Consider the following 21,008-nt stretch of genomic DNA (forward strand, 5'->3'; position numbering starts at 1 on the left):
GGGTAGCTGAAGAAGATCCGGCATGGTTATATCTACCTTTACCTATCGCAATGAGCATGGACGCGGCGTGCTTGTGTATGTTGCATAGATAGACCTCAAGCGAGGTCGTTCAAGTGCCGAAGGCATCCAACGCGACATCGACCGGTCCGGCCTACGAAACTGTACGCCGACAAACACAAGCAACGTCGATATCGAAGAAAGGTCAAGGCAAAGTCTCCCCTCGAATCTGGCATGAGACATGCAGCATAACACCGCGTTTACTGCCTAACCCTAGGCTGTGTTTCCGAGAAGTTTCCCTCGGGGTCAGGTCGGTGACCCTGCTCTGGAGCTTCGGCCTGCGTGGACCGCGGACCGCGGACCGTCGATCACTCTACCCAGCTACCCGTCGATTCTCAAAAATCTACCCCAGATCCAGTTGTGCAAGAGACAAGTGCTCTTCGGTACGCTGGAGCGTGTTGAGCCACTTGATATAGAGGGATCCCTTCGGCAGGATACACCTGGTTACTGCTCCACCTGTTTGTACATACCTCATAACGGGTGGCAGCCGGAGCCTGCCTGCCTACGTGCCGACATTGGTTAGAAGTTGCATCTCCCATATAAGTGGCCTCAACTGAGTTGTTGCATATGGTGACGACAGCGGGCTCCAGTGCCGCTTGGCAACAGCACCTCCCCCCTCTCCCCCCCTTCCATCCGTCCAGGTGGTACCTCTTCCCAACCTTCGATGTACAAACATCACCTAGCGTAACTGCTTAGGCAGGCTGTGTACTCTCCCGATCGCCAGGAGGTTCCTCTCCCGCTGAAAGTGCAGCAACAACCCCACCCTACAGCCCTTCCGAAGGAGCTCTTTTTCCCTCCTGCGTGTGATAATTGGCTAGCAGCTCGAGCTGACCCCTCACTAGAAGATACCATATCCCAATCGATCCAGGTCCACCCGCAATGATGAGACAAACCATCCAACCCCTCCTTCGGCTGCCCCGCGTTGCGTTTTCTTCCTCTTCTTCCATTTCAACCTCGTCCTGTTTCCGGCCTTCCATCTTCCCAAAGGCATCATCCACATTCATTTCATCACCTCCAGCAAGCCAATCGTCCTTCCGGTTCTTTTCGGCATCAACCGTCAACATGGGTGACAAGACCAAGAGGATCAAGGTGTAAGCTCTCTCCCCTCTTCCCCTATAACCTTTAACCCTATCCGCTGCAAAGCTAGAGATCTGTCTTACTGACCGCTCTAGGTTCTTCGACATGGAGTGGGAAGGCCCTGTTATGGACAACGGCCGCCCTACCAACACCGTGAAGGGTACGTTTAAACCCCTTCCCACCCCTCTCCCCCTCCCTAAAGTAGCCGTACCCTTTTTACAATTGTATCATTATCCCTAGCTTGACCTACGTCGAAGCCATCTTTGCTAGAGTTGCCCTTATCCTGGCAACGAGATTGGTTCTCTGCTTATGGCCCTTTCTTATCCCTCCCTCCACCTTTTCGTCCCGGGAAGCCCGATAGTGGAAACTAGCTCACAATAAGCCTTTCTGTGTAGGCCAGTCCGGTCGCATCAACTTCGAGCTCTGGGGGGACCTGGTGCCTAAGACTGTCGAGAACTTCCGCGCCCTCTGCACTGGTGAGAAGGGCTTCGGCTACAAGGGCTCCTCTTTCCACCGCATCATCCCTGAGTTCATGCTCCAAGGTGGCGACTTTACCCGTGGTAATGTCCGTGATTCCTCCCGCTTCCCCCAGTTAAACACTCGTGCGGTTGTTACTCACAGAATCTCGATGACAGGGCACCGGTGGGAAGTCAATCTATGGAGAGAGGTTTCCCGACGAGAACCTTGAGATTAAGCACTCGGAGAAATACATGCTGTCTATGGCTAACGCCGGCCCCAACACGTAAGTACCTACCAAGCTGACCCCTTCGCTCTATGCATGAGATATTTTTGCTCACACATTTGGCCCCCGACAGGAACGGCTCCCAATTCTTCATCACCACCGTCGTGACGAACTGGCTCGATGGCCGCCACGTCCCTTTCGGTCTTGTCTTAGACGACGGCTCGAGGGCCGTTGTCAAGGCCATCGAGGCCACTGGCTCTCAGGCCGGTGCTATCAAATATTCCAAGCGACCTACCATCGTCAATTGCGGCCAACTCTGAGGGAACATTGCACCCTGCATATCCCTACTGCGCGTGCGGCAGTCTATTTCGCACAGGCCGCGATGTTATTAGCCGATGTATAAGGGCAGGAAATGTGATGAACTGGACTAAACTGGCTGGAATGGCAAAACAGTTACACCGTTAGGTAGCTACGAAATAAATTTCTTAGTTTTCGGGCCAGCCGCTGCGGCGTTTAAGAGTATAGGCATAGTCTACTACTACTACTCGAACGTGACTCTCGAGATACTACGATGTGCACACCAGCAGCTTGACATGTGTCTATTTTCCTGCATCATGTAATGATTTATATATCGCATCCTATTACGCTATAGCCGTGAAATAGGTCGGTACGTTATACGATTTTTACCTAGCAAGATATCACGCCAGTTACCTAGGTAGAATCGTGGAGAGGCTACGATAGCCATTGGTTGAAGTACTCGCAGCCGCCGGCCCAGACAGGCCCACCCTCCTCGCAGAGTTCAAAGACGGGGCATTTGCCACAAGGCACAGTGGTTAAACCATTAGTCTGTGGATCCCAGAAGTCCTCGCTGTCTAGCTGCGTGTCTTCTGGGTTGTGTTTGGAAATACGCACAGCCCGGTAGCCGACCCGATCGCCCATCTTAACCTCCTCGATCCTGTTCTCCCAAACGAGGATATCTATTAGCTCCTGGACGTGGCTCGCCTCCAGCGGCTGGCCCTTTGCTACTTGCAATTGATCGATTGACGCGGCTATCTCTTGCACAGTTGGGTAGCCGGTGTAACCTGCAGGCAAGGGTAGCCGGACGGCCTTTCGGATCTTCGACGTTGACACCAGAGCATCGTCTTTGGATATGGCATCAGCGGATCGCTTCTTACTCTTGATCGCAGCCTCCGATAGTCCACCCTTTATTACACCCTTCTTTGGTAGGACGGGGCTGACGCCGCGTGCGTGCCGTTCCCCAGTGCTCTTGTAGCTACCCTTCTCCTTCACAATTCCTAGCACTACTGATTGCAAAGCATCGATGAAGGCCTCGTCGAGATATTGGTCGGTATACCAGGGACCTCCCGTAGCGCGGGCCGAGGGCTGCAAGCTGAATTTGATCCACATCTTCTTGGAAGCATTTTCGACATTGGTGAACTGCCGCACGAGGCGCTTCGTCTCTAGTTCTTTGAGAGCCTTCCGCAGCGCGTTATCCTGGATGTTGAGACGCTTCTTAATGTCTTGCTGCCACGCCCCCTCAGGGCCAGCTGAATCGATAATCTCGTAGGCTAGGATCTGGTCTTCGGTAGCGAGAAGCTTGTACCTACAAAAAAAAAAAAGATCTGCTGTCAGCCTTGCACTACAATAGGGGGGTTTGCAGGTAAAGAGACCCAGATCAGGAGAGGGCGAGGACGACGGCGGTGTTACTTACTTGGCTGCCTCGGCTTCGGGGCGGATTCTCCATGCCAGTCCGCTGTGGAAGTGGACGGGGGAAAAGAGGCGCTCCTTGGTCAACAGCTGGATGATTTGCAACAGCTTCTTCACATCCTTAGGCGCGACGACGCCCAGGCCCATCAAGTCGTCCTGGGAGAATAGTCTATCGGGATCTTCGCCGCAGGCATCCTCACATGCGGCGTAGAGCTGGTCCTTGAGAATCGATGTTTCGTCGTCCATGTCGAAGACTCGTTACAGGATGGTTAATGATAGGGGTGGGGAGGTGTGGGGTCTAGACGACGTGTGCGGTCCGGAGATGTAGATCGAAGTAGAGTCGAGGTGATAGACATGAGCGAGGCGATGTGTCACGAGATGAAAGGTTCGGCGGTCAAAGCTGCGAACTACCTTCTCTATTTCATACTAACGCTTTTTTATAAACGTGCTTCAAGGTCGTGTTGACGGACACCTACCTCCTTGTGGCAGCTGTAGTGTTCTTATCGGCGACTATATTCTTATCGATAACCCGCAGCTATCGATAGATAGGTTGGTAGGTTATTCAATGCTGTTTCCTCTTCCACCCACCCACCTGGACGAGGTATCTATGTACCCACCTATACAACCCCACCGTGGAAAGCTCTCGAATTTGATTCTCTAGTATTCAGCCCTAAGGGAAACATCTTAAAAAGGTCCTTCATCCCACGACCTTCCTCACTGTTTCCGCTACTGGCGCTCACTGCCTCACCACGCTATCATTTTCCAAATCCCTCTCACATCCGATATACAAGCCTCATCCCAAGCCGCTGGAACAGTATCGTATTTCCGCCTGCCATGGCCTCCGTGGACGAGCTTAAAGCTCTTGGCAACCAGGCTATCGCCGACAAGAACTTCGACGAGGCTGTGTAAGCAGATACGATCAAACCCAACTCCACTTCCTACCCAACACTCGATAGGGTTCTGGCTAACATAACAGTTGATTCTTAGTGACGCCTTCACCAAGGCCATCGCTTTAGATCCGACAAATCACATCTTATACAGCAATCGTTCCGCCGCGTTTGCATCCAAGAAGGACTGGGCCAGCGCCCTAAAAGATGCTGAGAAGACCACCGAGCTCAAGCCGGATTGGCCCAGGGGTTGGGGACGAAAGGGCGCCGCTCTACATGGCTCGGGTGACCTATTAGGTGCACATGACGCCTACGAGGAAGGTCTCAAGCACGACCCAAATAATGCCGGCCTCAAGAACTCCCTCGCCTCCGTTCAGAGAGCCATGGAGCAGGATGCCGGTGCTGGCCTGGGCGCTGACCCTACCGGGGGACTCGGCAAGATGTTTAACGACCCCAGTCTCCTCCAGAAACTGATGAACAACCCAAAGACCAGCAGTTACTTAGCCGACCCCTCCTTCGTCGCTAAGCTCCAAGCCATACAGAAGAATCCTCAGAATACCCAAGAATTATTCAGCGACCCCAGAATGATCCAGGTCCTAGGAGTACTGATGGGTATTGACATGCAGATGGGGATGCCAGATGACATTCCAAGTGCTCCGGCCCCCGCCGCCTCCCGTGCCGAGGTAGAAGAGGACGTAGATATGCCGGATTCGGTGCCGGACAATTCCAAACAAGCCCAGCCCGCTCCTGAGCCCGAACCCGAGCCGGAGCTCGAAGAGGAGCTCGAGAAAAAGAAATTAAAAGAAGAGGCTGACAAGGAGAAGGCATTGGGTACCGAAAACTACAAGAAACGCAACTTTGACGAGGCCATCAAACACTATAGCAAGGCCTGGGACCTGTTCAAGGATATCACCTATCTCAACAATCTCGGGGCTGCTCACTTCGAGAAGGGTGACTATCAGGCCTGCGTTGAAGCCTGCACCAAGGCCGTCGAAGAGGGTCGTATGATCTACGCGGATTTCAAGATGATTGCGAAATCGTACGCCCGCATAGGTTCGGCCTATGAGAAGCTAGGAAACCTCCCGTTAGCCATCGAGAACTACCAGAAGTCATTGACCGAGCATCGAACACCTGATACCGTTAACAAGCTTCGGGCGGCTGAGCGCCGGAATATCGAAGAGTCGAAGCAGGCATATATCGATCCAGCAAAGGCCGAAGAAGCTCGCGAAGAGGGTAACAAGAAATTCAAGGACCAGGACTTCCCGGGCGCCGTTGCCGCTTACTCGGAAATGATCAAACGCGCACCAGACGACGCTCGAGGGTACAGCAACCGTGCGGCCGCCTTTGTCAAGTTATTTGAGTTCCCTAGTGCCCTCGACGACTGCAATACGGCCATCAAGAAGGACCCCAAGTTCATCAGGGCGTATATCCGGAAAGCACAGATTTACTTTGGCATGCGCGAGTATTCTAAGTGCATTGACGCCTGCAACGATGCGACTACGGTGGATAGCGAGCACTATAACGGCGCGAACGCGCGGGAGATCGACCAGCAACAGCAGAATGCTTTACAAGCCATGTATTCCGCTAGAGAGAACGAGACGGAGGAACAGACTCGTGACCGATTGTCAAAGGACCCGGAGGTGAGTACAGGCTCAGCATCTAGCGCCTCGTGCCGTGATGCGGGTAGACTAACCCCTGCGCGATCTAGATTATGAGTATCATGCAGGATCCCGTTATGCAATCCATCCTTCAGCAGGCTCAGTCTGACCCTGCGGCGCTCCAAGAGCATATGCGCAACCCAAGCGTGCGCTCCAACATCCAGAAGCTGATAGCAGCCGGCGTAATTCGCCTCGGGCGATGACTTACCTACATCGCAAGGACCGCGTCCAGGATTTTCTATTGGTACCCTAGCGCGCTGGATCGGGCAAAGAGCATGTGTATACTACTCGTATTCTAATAGGTCACTGACGAGGTAGGCGTTGAAAACCCGCGCGGGTGGATCATGTAGGTAGTTCACGAAGATGAACGAATCCATCTTAATTCCCAGCGTTCAAGCGCGTTGTGCTCTTCGCTTCTCTCTAACTCAAGAGATGAAAACTGTAGCGAGCATGTCCTCGGTTCTCTAGAAAATTCTTCACATGTATAGATATGTGTCAGTCGAAGTTGAAACTACCCTTTAATCTGTGTGCATCATCGAAAATCCCAACCGGTTATCAGAATCTAAGTGCGTCGTTGTTCTATGTTTTCGTTACTCGTAAAAGTAATTAGCACCTCTGCACTCTCTCTTCATCCTGACCGTCCGCCTACATATGATATATAATATGGATGGTATGCTGTCCGTGATTTTACCGGCTACATATCTGCGCCAACCAAGGAACAATTCACTTTCCCTTTCACACCACACGGACTACCCTCAAATTTTATGGTATCAGTAAACTATAGGCACATGCTTCCAATCGGAACCTCGGCAGATATAATCCCACGGCGGGTTTGCGGGCTTGTATACCGGCATCGTCGTCATTTCGCTCGAGGAACTACGGCGTGCCAGCGACCGACCTCTGATCCAACATTAGAAGAGGGCCATCATGGCGGCGACGGTTCTTTACAAGCAGTTGACGCCTCCGTTATCTCAACGAGCCACCACAGGGCCTACGCCGTCTCGTAGTTTCGACCTACTTTCTGGCGACGGCCGATCCGCGCCCCACCACACACGCTCTGTCTTCAGCCTACTGGATTGTACTAGAAAGGGAATGGGGACGTCACAAGCCGCGCAGAAAATACTAAGCAAGGCTCTCTATGTGCCTCATTCGGGGATATGACATGCAACCTCCACGAGACGAGGTGGCCCCATATTACTAGACATCCGAGAGCTCGAGGCTACTTAGGATCGCTGTACCATAGTCACCTGGGCCGTCAAAGAAGAAATCCCGATCGAGGCCCAGTCCTTCGAATACATCATTGGCCCACGAAGCACCCGGGAGACGTTCTTCTCGTGAGAATGATATTGGAGGGTCGGAATCCACCCCAACCTCCCTCAACCAGTTTCTTCTTTCCGTGCCCTCACTGCCTCGGTTCGGCCGGCGTGGGTTGTCATTGTCCGTCGATGAGGGCTTCCGACCTAATGAGCTCTCACCACCCACAGACGCCACCATTTCGGCCCATCTCTCCAACTTGTAGCCTGTGGCCTTGATCTTCCTCGCCGCCATATCCCAAATATCATTCTCCCACATCTCGCCCTCCCCCGCGACGACATGACGAGCTTGCTCAAACCTCGTCGCCATGGCCTGAAGGATATCTCGAACATCAATCTGAACCTCGGGCTGCGATAGAAAATAAGACCTAATAACATTGATCGTCACTGGGATCATGGGGTCTATGTCGTTGGCCCCAAGGGTGGGAGCCGTGCCTGCGGTGGTGTTTTCCGGCGCAGCCTGTGCCACGGTGGGAGCTGTCATAGAAGCCACACCTGGAGTGTGGTGAGCGCCAGGACCCGACAGTTTAGCCCACCGAGCCAGCATCATGACAGCGGTGATCAGATGAGCAGACACTGACATGGGCAGGAGAAAATAATATCCGACGTCGACGGAGAGCCAGTAATCGAACCAGGTCCTAAGAGCAGCGCTAGATCGATAGAATATATCTAGGAAAGAAGATGCGGAATCGAGGCACAGAGACGTTAGAGAGTTGGATACTTTCTCCAGAAGCTCCGCGTCGATCCTAGGCGGCTCGCACAAACGTAAACTTGCGGTGTTGAGGTGGCCCATGATAAGCACTGCCGTTCGTCTTAGTCGGCGGTATTTTCTAAGGGATGTTTCAGAAACGACTAACCATTTGACTTGAGATGCTGAGGCACCGAGGCTCTAACCTGCTCGAGCTCCGCATGGAACAACACGGCGTGAGCACTGATAGGCGCGTGCGCGATTCCCGTCGGGCCATCGTTACCCCATCTGTTGTTATATAACTGGGAAATTCGTTCCGAGAGATGCTGGATACGGACCAGGTGGACCAAGAGCGAGTCGGTTTCGTACTCATTATCGGCTTCGAGATCTCCAACGCACCTCTCGATGTAAGTAGTGTACTTAGGGGAGTCGGTTCGCTGAAATGTGAGCGAGTTGCTAGTTCGAATGAGCACTCCCCACCAACCACCGTAATTGTGTGTTTACACAACAGCATAACCACCACTCACAGAGAAGTTATATACCAGACGCCGCAAAGCGCCCGCCGCTCGTCATTCGTCCTAGCTTCGGGATTCTCGGGATCTGTCGCTAGTAGCTTTGTCCTTTCCTGAAGATCGGGGGGTTTATTGATGCAGAGATCCGCCACCATGCTATTGGCTAATGCGATGAGATTGTTCATCTGTGCATGTATCATGCAATGGTAGTGGTAATATCCTAGTATGAGAAGGATCGCTTGTAGCATCTCTAGGGATTTCTCCGAACGCATCAGCATGTGCTCGGATATGTGTCTCATCATGAAGTAGTTTTGGGATCTCATCGACTTGAGATTCCGGTATGAGGCGACCATACGGATCGCCGCGAATAGGAAAGGTTTCTTGGATGAGAGTTCGAGCGCGGTGGTACCGAGCGGAATCACGACGAATGGGTAATGGGGCATCAGCTTGGTAACGAAAGTCGACAGTAAGGCGTCATCTGGCTCGAGGGGAACTGGCACCTCGCCTGCTTGGGCACGGCAAACACATACGCGAGGGGCATGCTCGTTGTAAGAGTCGGGTATCATGTATGGCGATCCATGATCCATTTCTTGTGTTGGGGATTCAGTGCCAACGCCTACTTGTTCTTCACGCTGTGATCCTCGCAACGCCCCGGGCCCTTTAAGGGGGGGGGTGAGTTGTCTGCTTTCCAGGGCATTTCTCAGCGGGGTTGGGATATCCCTTGAGTCGGCGACTTTCAAGAAATCTACTAGGCTGTTAAGTCTCTCTTCCAGCTGCGCCGTCTTCCTATGGCGCACAACAACGTAGTCAGCCCAAGTCCGTAGACTTTGGAGCGTATAATAATAATCCCGTGGGTAAATGAAATAGACCCCAGGTACCCACACTCATTTTCATAGTTGGGGGACAGATACTTACGAAGGTCTGCTTTGTCGTTTCTTTCTCGGTTTGTGAATCTGGTTAAGGCAATCCTTGCCTAATCGTGTGCATCTGTATCCCGAGTAAATATACCAATTAGTAAGTGAGAAGACCGGGAGAATAGTTGGGGAGATACTGACCTTTCACATCTGGACCCGACTGCTCCACCTGGCCGCAAGCATTTCGCCTTAGCAAGGGCACACGGAGAACAGGCAACCCCCCATTTAGAGATGGTGGCGGTATTCTTCGATTTGTCCATCAGTGGCATTTTCACATGTCCCGAAGTGTGAGCTCGAGTACCAACTACGATTCTCCTAATCGCCGGCGGACTTTCGTAGTCGTGGCCGTGGGTGAACTGTGAACCCTCGAGAAGGAGACACACGGGGAATAGGACGGAGGTTTGAGACAATCCCCGGGCTCCGTCAGATCATAGGAGGAGGCTGAGATCATGCCACCAAAGTGGGACCCTTCTCGAGGTCTCAAATCGGCCCGGGGGGGAGGGGGGTTGCATCGTGGCTTGTCGCCGCCTATGGCTATATGGGTAGGTAGTCCGACCCGGTGTTTAAAGATAAAGCCCGAAGGCCAAGAGCATGGCGTCGGTTCGTGACTTGCACGCCTACCTCAGCCTAGCATATGCAATTCTGCGATGCGAATCCAAAATTACGAAGACAATGAACATGGGAATAAGAACAACGATGTTTAGCAGACGCGTAGATGCACACGTCTTCTGATAGGTAGCTGCTAGGGTTGTCACCCGAGTCCTGTTTGACGGCATTGCGCTGAGAACGGTGAGGGGCAACCATCAAGCGTTCTGCCAATTCCCACGATGTTCGCGATAATAACGTTATGGTTCCTTTCGTAGGGAAGCTGTGCGAGATCTTCGAGTTCCGACTCCTATTTACCGCTTATGATCGTCTTCTAGTTGATTCCCGCACTATCGACGTCTTACACGATGCTCGTCGTCGCAAGGGCCAGCAGTGATGTCCGGATTCCGACGCGCCTAAGCAGCACCCACAACAATTGTCGAGGTCATTTCTGTGACGAGACGGGTGAGGAAACGGAGGTGTTGAGATAACATAGGTAATTTACCATCTCGTGGTGACTGAGAGCCATCTGCACTATATACATCCTATTTTTCAATGGCAAGAAGGTAGGCGACCCAAGCTTATCAGGAGTTGCTAAGACCACGTCTACCAACACGGACGTCCCGCAAAAGATTTGTCACGAACACAAGGGAAAATAAAAAAGGTTTACTCCGTTCGATTGTTTTCGGGGGTAAGGGGGACAGGGAGAACGCGTATCCGACGCGTAGCCACCGGCCCCTAACACCGGTTGAATTCGCGATTACTCTGCCTCCATAAGTTCTGATTTTGAGCCGCTCCCAAGTGCGGCAATACCCTGATCTCTAAGTATTCCTCCAAGAAACGACGAGACTGATACTTAATGCATGTGAACAGCTCGCGTACGCGAACAGCCGCTAACTCAGACAATCCATTTTATTTATGGAACATGGCAGCATTATGTAAATTTACCCTAGTGATTAGCGTAACAGCGAGGGACCCAACGTACTCAGCGGGGTTTCGCAACACTTGAGGCGACGATATCGTGATATTCCGCACATCTCAGAGTGGGAAAAGAGGATAAGAAACGTCACCGTCAATCCACCCCCCTCGATAATGCTAGGTGGAGGACTCTACCTACTACGTAGCATACAGGTACGCGGAAAGCTTGCGCTCACCAGCGTACGTCGATTCGGGCACATTGTCTAGTTGCCTAGATTCCCTGAGCAGATATCAATGCCTACTTAGCTAGGTGCGTAGACACTGACGAATCTGCCGAGTGCATTCCGGGTACGCGAACAGATGGGTTGTCAACATTGAGCTAACCGGTCCAGGCCGAAGTAATCTGAGTTCCTCTCCTTCAATCGCTGTCGTCGGAACTCCCGTCGTTGCCGTCGCATACTATGAACGAGTTTGATTTTATCATCGTCGGGGCTGGGCTCTCTGGAATCGACGCCGCGTACCGCCTGAAAACACGGTTGCCAGGATGCGCATACGTCATCCTCGAGGCGCGAGACGAGATCGGCGGCACTTGGTCCTTCTTTCGCTTCCCTGGGATCAGGTCCGACTCCGACCTCACCTTATTTGGCCTTCCGTGGCGGCCGTGGATACATGAGAAGAGCATGGCCGATGGCCACCTCATCCGGGAGTACATCGAGGACGCGGCGCGGGCGGAGGGCATCGACAAGAAGATCTGGTTCGGGCACCGCGTTACCGGAATGAGTTGGTCATCCGAGGAGCAGCGCTGGACTCTGGCTGTCCGCGCGGGTGATGTTATCAAGCAATTCGGAGCGAAATTCGTGCTCTCCTGCTCCGGATACTACGACTACACCAAACCCCTGCAGGCCGACATACCAGGCATAGACAAATTTCAGGGCACCGTCGCCCACCCGCAATTCTGGCCGCCTGATCTCGATTACACGAACAAAAAGGTCATTATCATCGGATCTGGCGCCACCGCGATTACCATGCTGCCAGCTATGGCCGAAGTGGCAAGCCGCGTCACAATGCTCCAACGGAGCCCCTCCTACGTCTTCAGCCTTCCCTCGGTTGACTCGGTCCATGCATGGCTCATGGCTCATCTGCCAGAACGGATCGCTCACTCAATCAACTGGTGGCGGTCCGTCCAACGCCCACCCCCCAGCCTGCTTCTAGATGGCACCCGTTATCGAGAGGGGCAACGCTAACCGGCACACGGCCGCATAGGTGTCTCATCCAGGAGCATATCTTCGTCTTCTTCAACCTGTTATTTCCGGTCCCGGCCAGGAAGCTTCTCATGTATTTGATGCAGAGGCAACTGCCGGGCACCGTTCCCGTCAGCGTCCACTTCAATCCGAGATATAACCCGTTCGAGCAGCGGTTGTGTCTGTGCCCGGACGGAAACTTCTTCAATGCCCTGCACCGCGACAACTGTGACGTCGTCACCGACCAGATCGAGACGGTGACGGCGGATGGCATCCTAACCAAGTCGGGAGCGGAGCTGGAGGCGGATATAATTGTGACAGCGACCGGCCTTTGTAAGAGGGAGCCCGGCTCGACCCCCTCCCCCCCCCCGCCAACTTTCACGATAAACCTCTGGTACGTTTGCTAACTCATAACTACGCGTAGACCTGCATCTTCTTGGAGGCGTTACTCCCGTCGTTGACGGACGGGCGGTCGACGTAGGGACCTGCTATGCCTGGCGTGGCGTCATGCTCTCCGGTGTACCGAATGCAGGGGCCGTGATAGGGTATACCCTAGGCACCTGGACGCTCGGGGCCGACGCCAGCGTCAAGCTGCTCATCAAGATCTGGAAGTACATGAAGAAGATCGGCGCTACGTCGGTCACGCCGACTCGGGACCAGGACGACGCGACGCCGTCCCAACCGGTCCTGTCTCATAGTTCCACCTACTTCGTTGCCGCACGAGATCGACTGCCCAGGGTCACGGGCGAATCGCCGGTAAGTTCCGTCGGTGGTCCCGGGCCCCTCGGTGACCTTCTTCCATTTCCCACATGGGCCTCTTCTGCATCTCTCGTCGGCCTCTCTCTGCTTTTGTCTAGGAGTCGGCTAGGGGGTAATGATCACGCCCCCGTAACTTGGCCAACCGTGTGCTGACCGATTTTCTTCGGAATTCAAGTGGTACGGGCGTAAAAACGTGCTCTACGATCACCTAAAGTTATGGTTCGGGAGTCTCACGAAAGGGATGGAATATACCATCCCGTCGCGGAAGGACCAATAGATGTAAGTACCTAGGGGTTTCATGCTAAACACAACGACAGCGAGTCTTGGATACCTACCTACCTTCCGTTGAGGCTGGTTCAGTATATGGAATGTTGGTGTGGACTACGTTCCCCCTTCTTATGAAACGGCAGGCTTTTGTGGACGTGGGTACTTAGCTCAATGATGTATTTTGCTTCAGCGTTTCGGGGTATGTCCGTACTACGTTACTGTACCAAGGGGGGGTTACCTTTAGTAGATCAGGCACCTAAGGCACATACTCACAGCGTCTAACCGAATCCATGCCCGATTACGTAATATGCAAGTCGAGTCTCCCTGGGTCGGCGATATCCTGATAGGTGTGAGTCCGTAGGTTAGCACCACCAATTCCCGCACCTGTGTATCCTGGTCCATAACGTAGGTAGGTATCCTATGCTATCTTGATGGCTTGACGCCCTACGTCTGTTCCGTTTCGTCTCGTCCAACAACGCGCCGTCCTGTTTCGCCCATTATCAGCGGAGAGAACCCACCCCAGCGCGCTCCGCCAAAGGATGACTGACACCTTCAGGCCAGCGCTTATAGTAGTGGACCTTCAGGAGGATTTTTGCCCCCCGGTGAGCGGTGCACCCTGTCAACGGACATTGCGGGACTAACAACGACCAGAATGGCTCGCTTGCCGTCGCCAACGGGCGTGATATCACGCCATTCATCAATAAACTCCTAGCCCTGCCTTTCATCACCAAAATCGCAACCAAAGACTGGCACCCGCGTGACCACGTCTCCTTCGCTACGAACCACGAAGGCAAAACACCCTTCACAGATTTCGTCACAATCTCCAACCCGTATAACGAGTCTGAGAGGTATGAGACAAGGCTTTGGCCGGTCCACTGCGTTCAGGGTACCCGGGGAGCGGAGCTATTGCCTGAGCTACACACCCACCAACTCAACCAGATCCTTGAGAAAGGGACGGATCCCCGCATCGAGATGTACAGTCCGTTCTACGACCCCTTTACGTCCCCGCGCGTTTGCGACAGCGGCTTAGCCCAGACCTTACGAGAGAAGCAAATCACGCACGTGTACGTGGTAGGGTTAGCGGCGGATTACTGTGTCAAAAATGCGGCGATCGATGCTACCAAGGAAGGATTCGAGACCTATCTTATCGAGGAGTGCACCAGGGCAGTTGATACGCCAGGTTGGCCGGAATGTAAGAGAAATATCGAAGCATCTGGCGCCAAAGTTGTCAGCATGCATGGACCCGAAGTTCGACGGCTGGGCCCGGGTCTGTAGCGGGCTAACCCGAAATAGAACCGAGAGTCCACAGAGAGGGAGAGAGAGAGAAGAAGAATGACGGGTAGAACCAGCGATGTACGGGAGGTAATATCTTGGATGCTCGTTCAGCAACTGATCCCTGTCCTTCTCGCTTTTTGGGCTGTGGTTTTCCGCCATTGTGGTACTACACGGTACATGCCTATATGTACCTACCACTCAGCAAAGTAAGACTTTCAGCAAGCCACCACGGATGGTTTGGATACAACACCTAGTATATCTTCGAGCCGATGGGGGAAATTCTTCGTGTGCGACCCTCAACCTTTTTTTGAAAACAAAGAAAAAAGACAGTCCTTTTTTTCACGTCTCAGCATGAATTGGTTCGGTTGAATGGAATTGGGGAGATGTCCGTCCACCTGGCCCCCCACCCACAGGTTGATGGATCCCAACTTCATATGCACAAGATGATACCTATATCTTGGCATCATTTGAAGCTGGATATGCACTACGTAGGTAGGCACGAACTTCTTCATCCTGCGTGACAGCGTGAGGCCCTGCGGGTACAGCTATTACCCGTAGTAGGCATACAGGTAACATGCGCGCATCCAGCTAAGAATGCAGATAGCATCTTGGGTTCCTTCGTACATAGCCTCGGTGGGTTTCCATATAGGCAGATTCAACTTGTCATCCGTACATAGGTCACTAGCTCTGCGCGGCATCGGATTCCCATAACCCTACGCTGATGTATTCGGTGGAGCACCTATGGAAACGTAGAAGGATCCCTACCCTGAGCAGGTGGTGGCCTACATTAGGCGTGATATCCGCTGGCAGGAAGTGGTGTTTGGAGTCTTACATGCACGGTTACCTCCAACAATGGCCAAAGGTGATCCAAACAACCACAATACTGCCTATCTCCTCTGCGGAGTTAAAAGGTCAATTAAGGTACATTACCTGACAACCTGTGCGGCCTTGAATTGGTGAAAGACATCCACATCACAAGATACCTTCAGGACCACATACACATACATAGGTAGGTGGGTAGGTACCTGACTTAATAGGAGGTATACATTAGGAGCATATCCGTACCTACAGGTAGTATGTACCTGTCAGTATACAAGTAAGCTTATCGGAGCAGTCCCGGCTGCTACCCAAGACCTAGTAATAGGTACCTACCTAACCTACCGGGTACCTGAGGCAGGCACCTAGGGCAGGTAAATACCTAGGTACGTAATAGCAATGGAAGGTAGGAGAAAACTGACCCTTGACGTACCTTGGGAAGAGTTGAACCTGGGATCCTTTTAGTGGAATCTACTAGGCACATGTTGTTTATAGGTAGATGATACACGCTAAATGTACTATATATGAGGCAAATTACACATATATACATGTATATAATACATAGCGTCCTTATGTACCTATGTAGCACTTACCCATTCCTTAAGAATGAGAGTTCCAAGGTAGGTGCTAGTACGTCCTAGTTCAGAGGTTAGTCCTTAACTTGCGAGCAGCAGAGTGGGTCCATCAAAATTTTAGCGTTCTAACTTATCAAAGATAAGCTGTGTCTGGTCCGTCCAGCAGGGAACCTTGAAATTTCCAATATCCCCATCCACACCACCGGCATCTATTCACCGATCAATCTCCACCCCTTTTTTGTTGTTATTCTTCCCAACTCAACATTCCCTCCCTTAATTACAACCGCCCTCCATCCAGCCTGTGGCATCTGGCGAGTCCAACAAGTTGACAGTCTGACAACTCGCCAATTCCCCTCTGGCCTACTTCTGTTAGCGTCGGAGAGAACATAGCTCACAGGATCGCCCACATTTGAGAGCGCGCGCACACAACACACGCACACAACACACACACACACACACTTTGGCCCGAAACCTAGTTTACCCTCGTCACACTTCTCGTTCATTGTTATAAGTTAACTAACACATTTATTAATCCCACCCATTCTCTCCCCTGCCAGTGGCGATTGGTTTCGAATATGCCTATTGTTAGCGGCTCTAAGTCAAGACTACGCAGTCCATCCAGTTAAGGGTAGGAGGTCTTTATAACTATAGGTATGGAGGTCTCCCTGTGTCAGCTTGTCAGCTTATAAGCTGAGTCACTTTTGCCCCTACCCCTCCTCCATAAGACCGAACCCGGTATTTCAATTACCTAGAGACAGAAGCACCAGCTAATTCTATATATCTCTCACTCCTCTTCGTCTTAGCGGCCAGGAGTAGTTGCCAACGATCGCCAATGCCTTCACGGTAGTGTCGACATGATTGCCTCTTCACTTCTTCCCTCCCGCTTTCGCGGCGAGCAACCGAATAACGCTCCCGCTCCGCCGTCCAAGTTAAACCAGAGAGTTACACCGGCCCTCCAATTCGTCTCCAAGATTACCTGTTTACATCCGATACATACTATTGTCCTCGTTGCCCTAATAGCGAGCACGACATATATTGGTATCGTCAAGGAAAGTCTGCTGGACGTATCCCGAAGCGCAAATAAGGCCGATTAGTCTTCTTTAGTTAAAGGCAGCAGGAGCCTTCGGACCGGCCCCGAGACCTCGTAGAAATGACAGGCCTTTAATCTGGATACGCCGGTGCCAGAAGACGCTAAGCACCTAGCTCTAGTTACTTTAGTCTTCCCAGAGTCTACTGCCGACGTACCTCAGACAGCGCCGCTACCTCATATTATCCCGTTGCCTCAGAACCTCAGCGTCTCACATCTGCCCTCCACTTCGAATTCCTTGACGGCGTATTCTCAGGACAGCGCGTTAGCCTTTACTATTAAGTATAAAGAGGCACCTAAGTTTCTCGCCATAGCCCAGGAGATCCCTAATGACGTACCGGGCCAGGAATCGCGCGAAACCGACCTCGGCGAGAGCGAGCAGAAGATGTGGATCATAAAGGTCGCCAAGGGCTACACGAGAAGAAGTATAGTACGATAGATTCACAATGCTTAGGGCGAGTTTCTCGACTTAATTAAGAACGCCGAAACCTTAGATATTATTATCATGGTCCTGGGTTACTTATCTATATACCTAACTTTCGTGTCGCTATTCCTTTCGATAAGGAAGATAGGCTTAAATATCTGGCTCGCTATTAGTATGTTATTCTCGTCTACCTTCGCCTTCTTATTTAGCCTAAACGTTACTACCAAACTCGGAGTTCCCGTTAGTATGGTCCTTTTATTAGAAGGCCTACCTTTCCTCGTAGTAACCATTAGTTTCGAGAAGAACATTATCCTTACCCGGGCTGTCCTATCGCACGCGATTAAGTACCGTAGACCCGAGGATAACCCGGCCGATACCGGCAGATCCGGTAAGAAGTCTTCGGCCCCGTTAGATGGAATTATTTATTACGTAGTCTAGCGCGCCATTAGGGATAAAGGCTACGAGATTATCCGGGACTATGTTATCGAGATTCTCATATTAGTTATTAGCGCTACATCCGGTATATAGGATAGCCTTTAGTAGTTCTATTTTCTAGTTACTTAGATCCTCTTCTTCGATTATATTGAACAGGAGCAGCGTAGGCACGCTGACGGAGGCACGAAACAAGGACTATCCAACTGCTAACAACTGGCCCAGTGCCGATCAACCTAAGATCACAGCTGTTAATAGCTGTAATCGGTTGATCAGCTAGCTAAAAACGGCAGCTGGGAAAGGGGACTAGAAAAGGGCAATAGGGTAACTAGAAAGGCATAGCAAGAAACGAGTGAATGGCTGTAGGTCCTAATGTCTATAGGTCTAAGTCTAGCTAATGAAAATATAAGTACACGACCTATATAAATAAATATCGAAAAGGCTACGTAGCCTAGATCTACTATATTACTATAGCCTCCCTAGTTTAATTAATCCGCAAGGAGTAATTAAACTTCCAATAGTAATAGGTACGGTAGCTTTCGTTCCTATTTAACCTAATCCTAATCCCGATTAACCCTAATTAACTAAAAGCTAGCTAGTTTAATTAAAGGCTAACAGGATAAGTTAGGAAATAAGGCTCTAACTAGGAACGATTGCAATAGTAATAAATAAGTAGTAGGGTAAGTAACTATAACCGTACCTAATCCTAAACCTAAACCTAATTAATCTTGAATCTATTTAATCGCTACTAACTAGGAGCTAAGCTAGTTTAATTAACGATTAATAAGAAATAAAAAAGATCTAATAATAAGAATAACTAGGCTAACGGAACTATAACCTATAAACTAACCTAATTAACCTATTCCTAATTAACCTTAATTAACTAGGAGCGAGCCAGGTCCATTAGGGCCATTAAGAAATAATAGGGATCCGTTAGGAAAACAGGAACTATAACGGGCAGGTAAAACAAGCGTAGCTCCCGTAAGAAATAAAGAAAAAACAATCCCATACGATGCAACGTAATCCCGTCCTTCTCGTCCATAACTAGCTTTACCGATCCTTTTAACTGATCCTAATCCTATAAACTAACTAATATTGTAGTAGTGCGGTGGATCTAGGCCACGTAGCCTTTTCGATGTCTATTTATATGGGTCGCGCACTCATATTTTCATTAGTCAGACTTAGACCTATAGATATCACAGCCTATAGCCATTCACTCGTTTCTTGCTATGCCTTTTTAGTTATCTTCGTTACCCGTTTCTAGTCTTCCCTTTCCCAGCTACCGTTTTTAGCTGGCCGATTAACCGATTATAACTATTTATAGCTGTGATCTGGGTTAATCGGTACTAGGCCAATTATTAGTAGTTAGGCAGTCCTTGTTTTCGTACCTCCGTTAGCGTACCTACGCTACTCCTGTTTAGTGGCGACTACCTAGTAGCTCGTCCTTACCTTAGCCTTAGGAGTAACCTTTTACGACCGTTTTTATAGTTATTAGGTTTAGGATACGTCGATCAGGAGATCCCCAGAGTTTCGTTTAATTAGGAGCCGTTTTCGTGGCTCTAGAGCCGTTTTCGTGGCTTTTGGCCTTAGCTTTTTAGGTTAGGTTAGGATTAACGGAAGGGCAGATAACAATGGCGACCATCTTAACAACCCACGCCCTCCCATTAGCTTTTGATTAGCTTACCTAAAAGCTCGTTCGCCGATTAGTAGATTTATCCTATCCTCGTTTCTTAGTTATCTCTTTTAAAGGAGCTGTATCCGTTTTTACGTAGTTTTACCTCCGTCGTTTTTTACTAGTGCCTAGATAGTAGTTTTTCGCCCTTAGTTAATCTAATACCGTTACCGCTACTACCCCCTTTTACAACACGCGCTTAAAGGTAGTTAGTCCTTTCCGATCGGTTTATTTTAATTACAAGAGGCTTGCCGATAGCTCCGATCGCCCTTGTTTTATCCCTTCTAGCTAGTTACGGTACCTAGGGAGGTCTCTCCTTGCCTCCCTAACCGATAAGGTATTACGATGCCCTCATTTACCATACAAAGATACCGATAGACCTTATACCTACGAACCTAATCGGGGTACCTACCGATTAGCGCGAGAGACCTATAAACGATACCGAAACGAACGAATTAAATAGGATATTAAATAAGAAAGCCTAGAAAAAAGAAACAGTCACAAGTTACGGTCGAGAACAGTTACAGTATTACCTAGAGACCCCTCTTGTCGCCCTTACCGATATGTGGTTAGTAGGAAGAGCTAAAGCCCCTAGAACTACGTATAGGGGAGGGATCGAGGGTCAAGGGAAGCCCGGTAGATACTACCGGACGAATAATAGTTAGATATGAGTTAGAAACGGAAATAGTCGGGCATAAACAGGATATATTAATTAGTTTATAGAATTAGGATTAGTTAAAAGGATCGGTAAAGCTAGTTATGGACGAGAAGGACGGGATTACGTTATATCGTATGGGATTATTTCTTTCGTTTCTTTCGGGAGCTACGCTTGTTTTACCTGCCCGTTATAGTTCTTATTTCCTAACTATTAATCCCTATTATTTCTTAATAGCCTTAATGGACCTGGCTTGCTCCTAGTTAATTAGGGTTAATTAAGAATAGGTTAATTAGGTTAGTTTATAGGTTTATAGCTCCGCTAGCCTAGTTATTCTTATTATTAGATCTTTCCTATTATTTTCTATTAATCGTTAATTAAACTGATTTAACTCCTAGTTGGTAGCGATTAACCAGGTTTGGGATTAATCAGGATCAGGTTTAGGATCAGGTACGGCTGTAGTCAGTCACCTACCCCACTACCTACTTATTGCTATTGCAATCGTTCCCAGTTATTAGGATTACCTTGTTTCTTCCTCACTTATCTTATTAGCCTTTAATTAAACTAGGTAGCTTTTAGTTAATTAGGGTTAATCGGGATTAGGTTAATTAGTAGTTAATTAGGTTCAGTAGGAAACGAGAGCCACCGTACCTATTAGGAGTTTAATTACTCCTTACGGATTAATTAAACTAGGGAGGCTATAGTAGTACGGTGGATCTAGGCTACGTAGCCTTTTCGATATATATTTATATGGGTCGCGTACTCATATTTTCATTAGTTAGACTTAGACCTATAGATATTACAGCC

The 21,008-nt window shown here is 50.3% G+C and overlaps 8 protein-coding genes across 8 annotated transcripts; 6 read left to right on the forward strand and 2 right to left on the reverse strand.

Moving 5' to 3' along the window:
- Nucleotides 1–1,119: 1,119 nt before the first annotated feature.
- GGS23DRAFT_593857 (cyclophilin, cytosolic form) lies at nt 1,120–2,136 on the forward strand (the record flags this gene model as incomplete). The annotated part of the gene is made up of 5 exons (XM_051518082.1): nt 1,120–1,148; nt 1,230–1,294; nt 1,530–1,699; nt 1,770–1,876; nt 1,950–2,136. The coding sequence occupies 5 exons, from the start codon at nt 1,120–1,122 to the stop codon at nt 2,134–2,136; spliced, it is 558 nt and encodes a 185-aa protein (XP_051374386.1).
- On the reverse strand, nt 1,831–4,014 carry GGS23DRAFT_553706 (RNA polymerase Rpc34). The gene is made up of 3 exons (XM_051515488.1): nt 3,528–4,014; nt 1,951–3,419; nt 1,831–1,877 (listed from the first exon to the last, which is right to left on the reverse strand). Exons 1-2 carry the CDS (start codon nt 3,767–3,769, stop codon nt 2,549–2,551), a joined length of 1,113 nt encoding a protein of 370 aa, XP_051374387.1. The 5' UTR covers nt 3,770–4,014; the 3' UTR covers nt 1,831–1,877; nt 1,951–2,548.
- A 156-nt stretch (nt 4,015–4,170) lies between these two features.
- On the forward strand, nt 4,171–6,629 carry GGS23DRAFT_553709 (uncharacterized protein). Its single transcript, XM_051515489.1, has 3 exons — nt 4,171–4,428; nt 4,511–6,050; nt 6,119–6,629. Exons 1-3 carry the CDS (start codon nt 4,358–4,360, stop codon nt 6,269–6,271), a joined length of 1,764 nt encoding a protein of 587 aa, XP_051374388.1. The 5' UTR covers nt 4,171–4,357; the 3' UTR covers nt 6,272–6,629.
- Nucleotides 6,630–7,265: 636 nt separating this feature from the next.
- Nucleotides 7,266–9,755, reverse strand: GGS23DRAFT_603235 (uncharacterized protein; the record flags this gene model as incomplete). Its single annotated transcript, XM_051519448.1, has 6 exons — nt 7,266–7,730; nt 7,770–8,182; nt 8,239–8,525; nt 8,597–9,367; nt 9,497–9,568; nt 9,637–9,755. 6 exons carry the CDS (start codon nt 9,753–9,755, stop codon nt 7,266–7,268), a joined length of 2,127 nt encoding a protein of 708 aa, XP_051374389.1.
- Nucleotides 9,756–10,734: 979 nt separating this feature from the next.
- Nucleotides 10,735–13,390, forward strand: GGS23DRAFT_350194 (FAD/NAD(P)-binding domain-containing protein). The gene is made up of 5 exons (XM_051513121.1): nt 10,735–11,211; nt 11,391–12,175; nt 12,262–12,572; nt 12,664–12,995; nt 13,174–13,390. Exons 2-5 carry the CDS (start codon nt 11,460–11,462, stop codon nt 13,273–13,275), a joined length of 1,461 nt encoding a protein of 486 aa, XP_051374390.1. The 5' UTR covers nt 10,735–11,211; nt 11,391–11,459; the 3' UTR covers nt 13,276–13,390.
- A 258-nt stretch (nt 13,391–13,648) lies between these two features.
- GGS23DRAFT_553756 (pyrazinamidase/nicotinamidase) lies at nt 13,649–14,885 on the forward strand. The gene is made up of 2 exons (XM_051515490.1): nt 13,649–13,867; nt 13,917–14,885. Exons 1-2 carry the CDS (start codon nt 13,805–13,807, stop codon nt 14,538–14,540), a joined length of 687 nt encoding a protein of 228 aa, XP_051374391.1. The 5' UTR covers nt 13,649–13,804; the 3' UTR covers nt 14,541–14,885.
- A 1,674-nt stretch (nt 14,886–16,559) lies between these two features.
- Nucleotides 16,560–17,775, forward strand: GGS23DRAFT_553759 (N-terminal domain with HPIH motif-domain-containing protein). The gene has a single exon (XM_051515491.1). The coding sequence runs from the start codon at nt 16,786–16,788 to the stop codon at nt 17,023–17,025; it is 240 nt and encodes a 79-aa protein (XP_051374392.1). The 5' UTR covers nt 16,560–16,785; the 3' UTR covers nt 17,026–17,775.
- GGS23DRAFT_350442 (uncharacterized protein) lies at nt 17,275–17,916 on the forward strand. The gene has a single exon (XM_051513122.1). The coding sequence runs from the start codon at nt 17,524–17,526 to the stop codon at nt 17,878–17,880; it is 357 nt and encodes a 118-aa protein (XP_051374393.1). The 5' UTR covers nt 17,275–17,523; the 3' UTR covers nt 17,881–17,916.
- The last annotated feature ends 3,092 nt before the right edge of the window (nt 17,917–21,008 follow it).

Source organism: Durotheca rogersii (assembly GCF_024521655.1).
Source record: "Durotheca rogersii strain YMJ 92031201 chromosome Unknown GGS23scaffold_4, whole genome shotgun sequence".
Classification (NCBI taxonomy): Eukaryota; Fungi; Ascomycota; class Sordariomycetes; order Xylariales; family Xylariaceae; genus Durotheca; species Durotheca rogersii.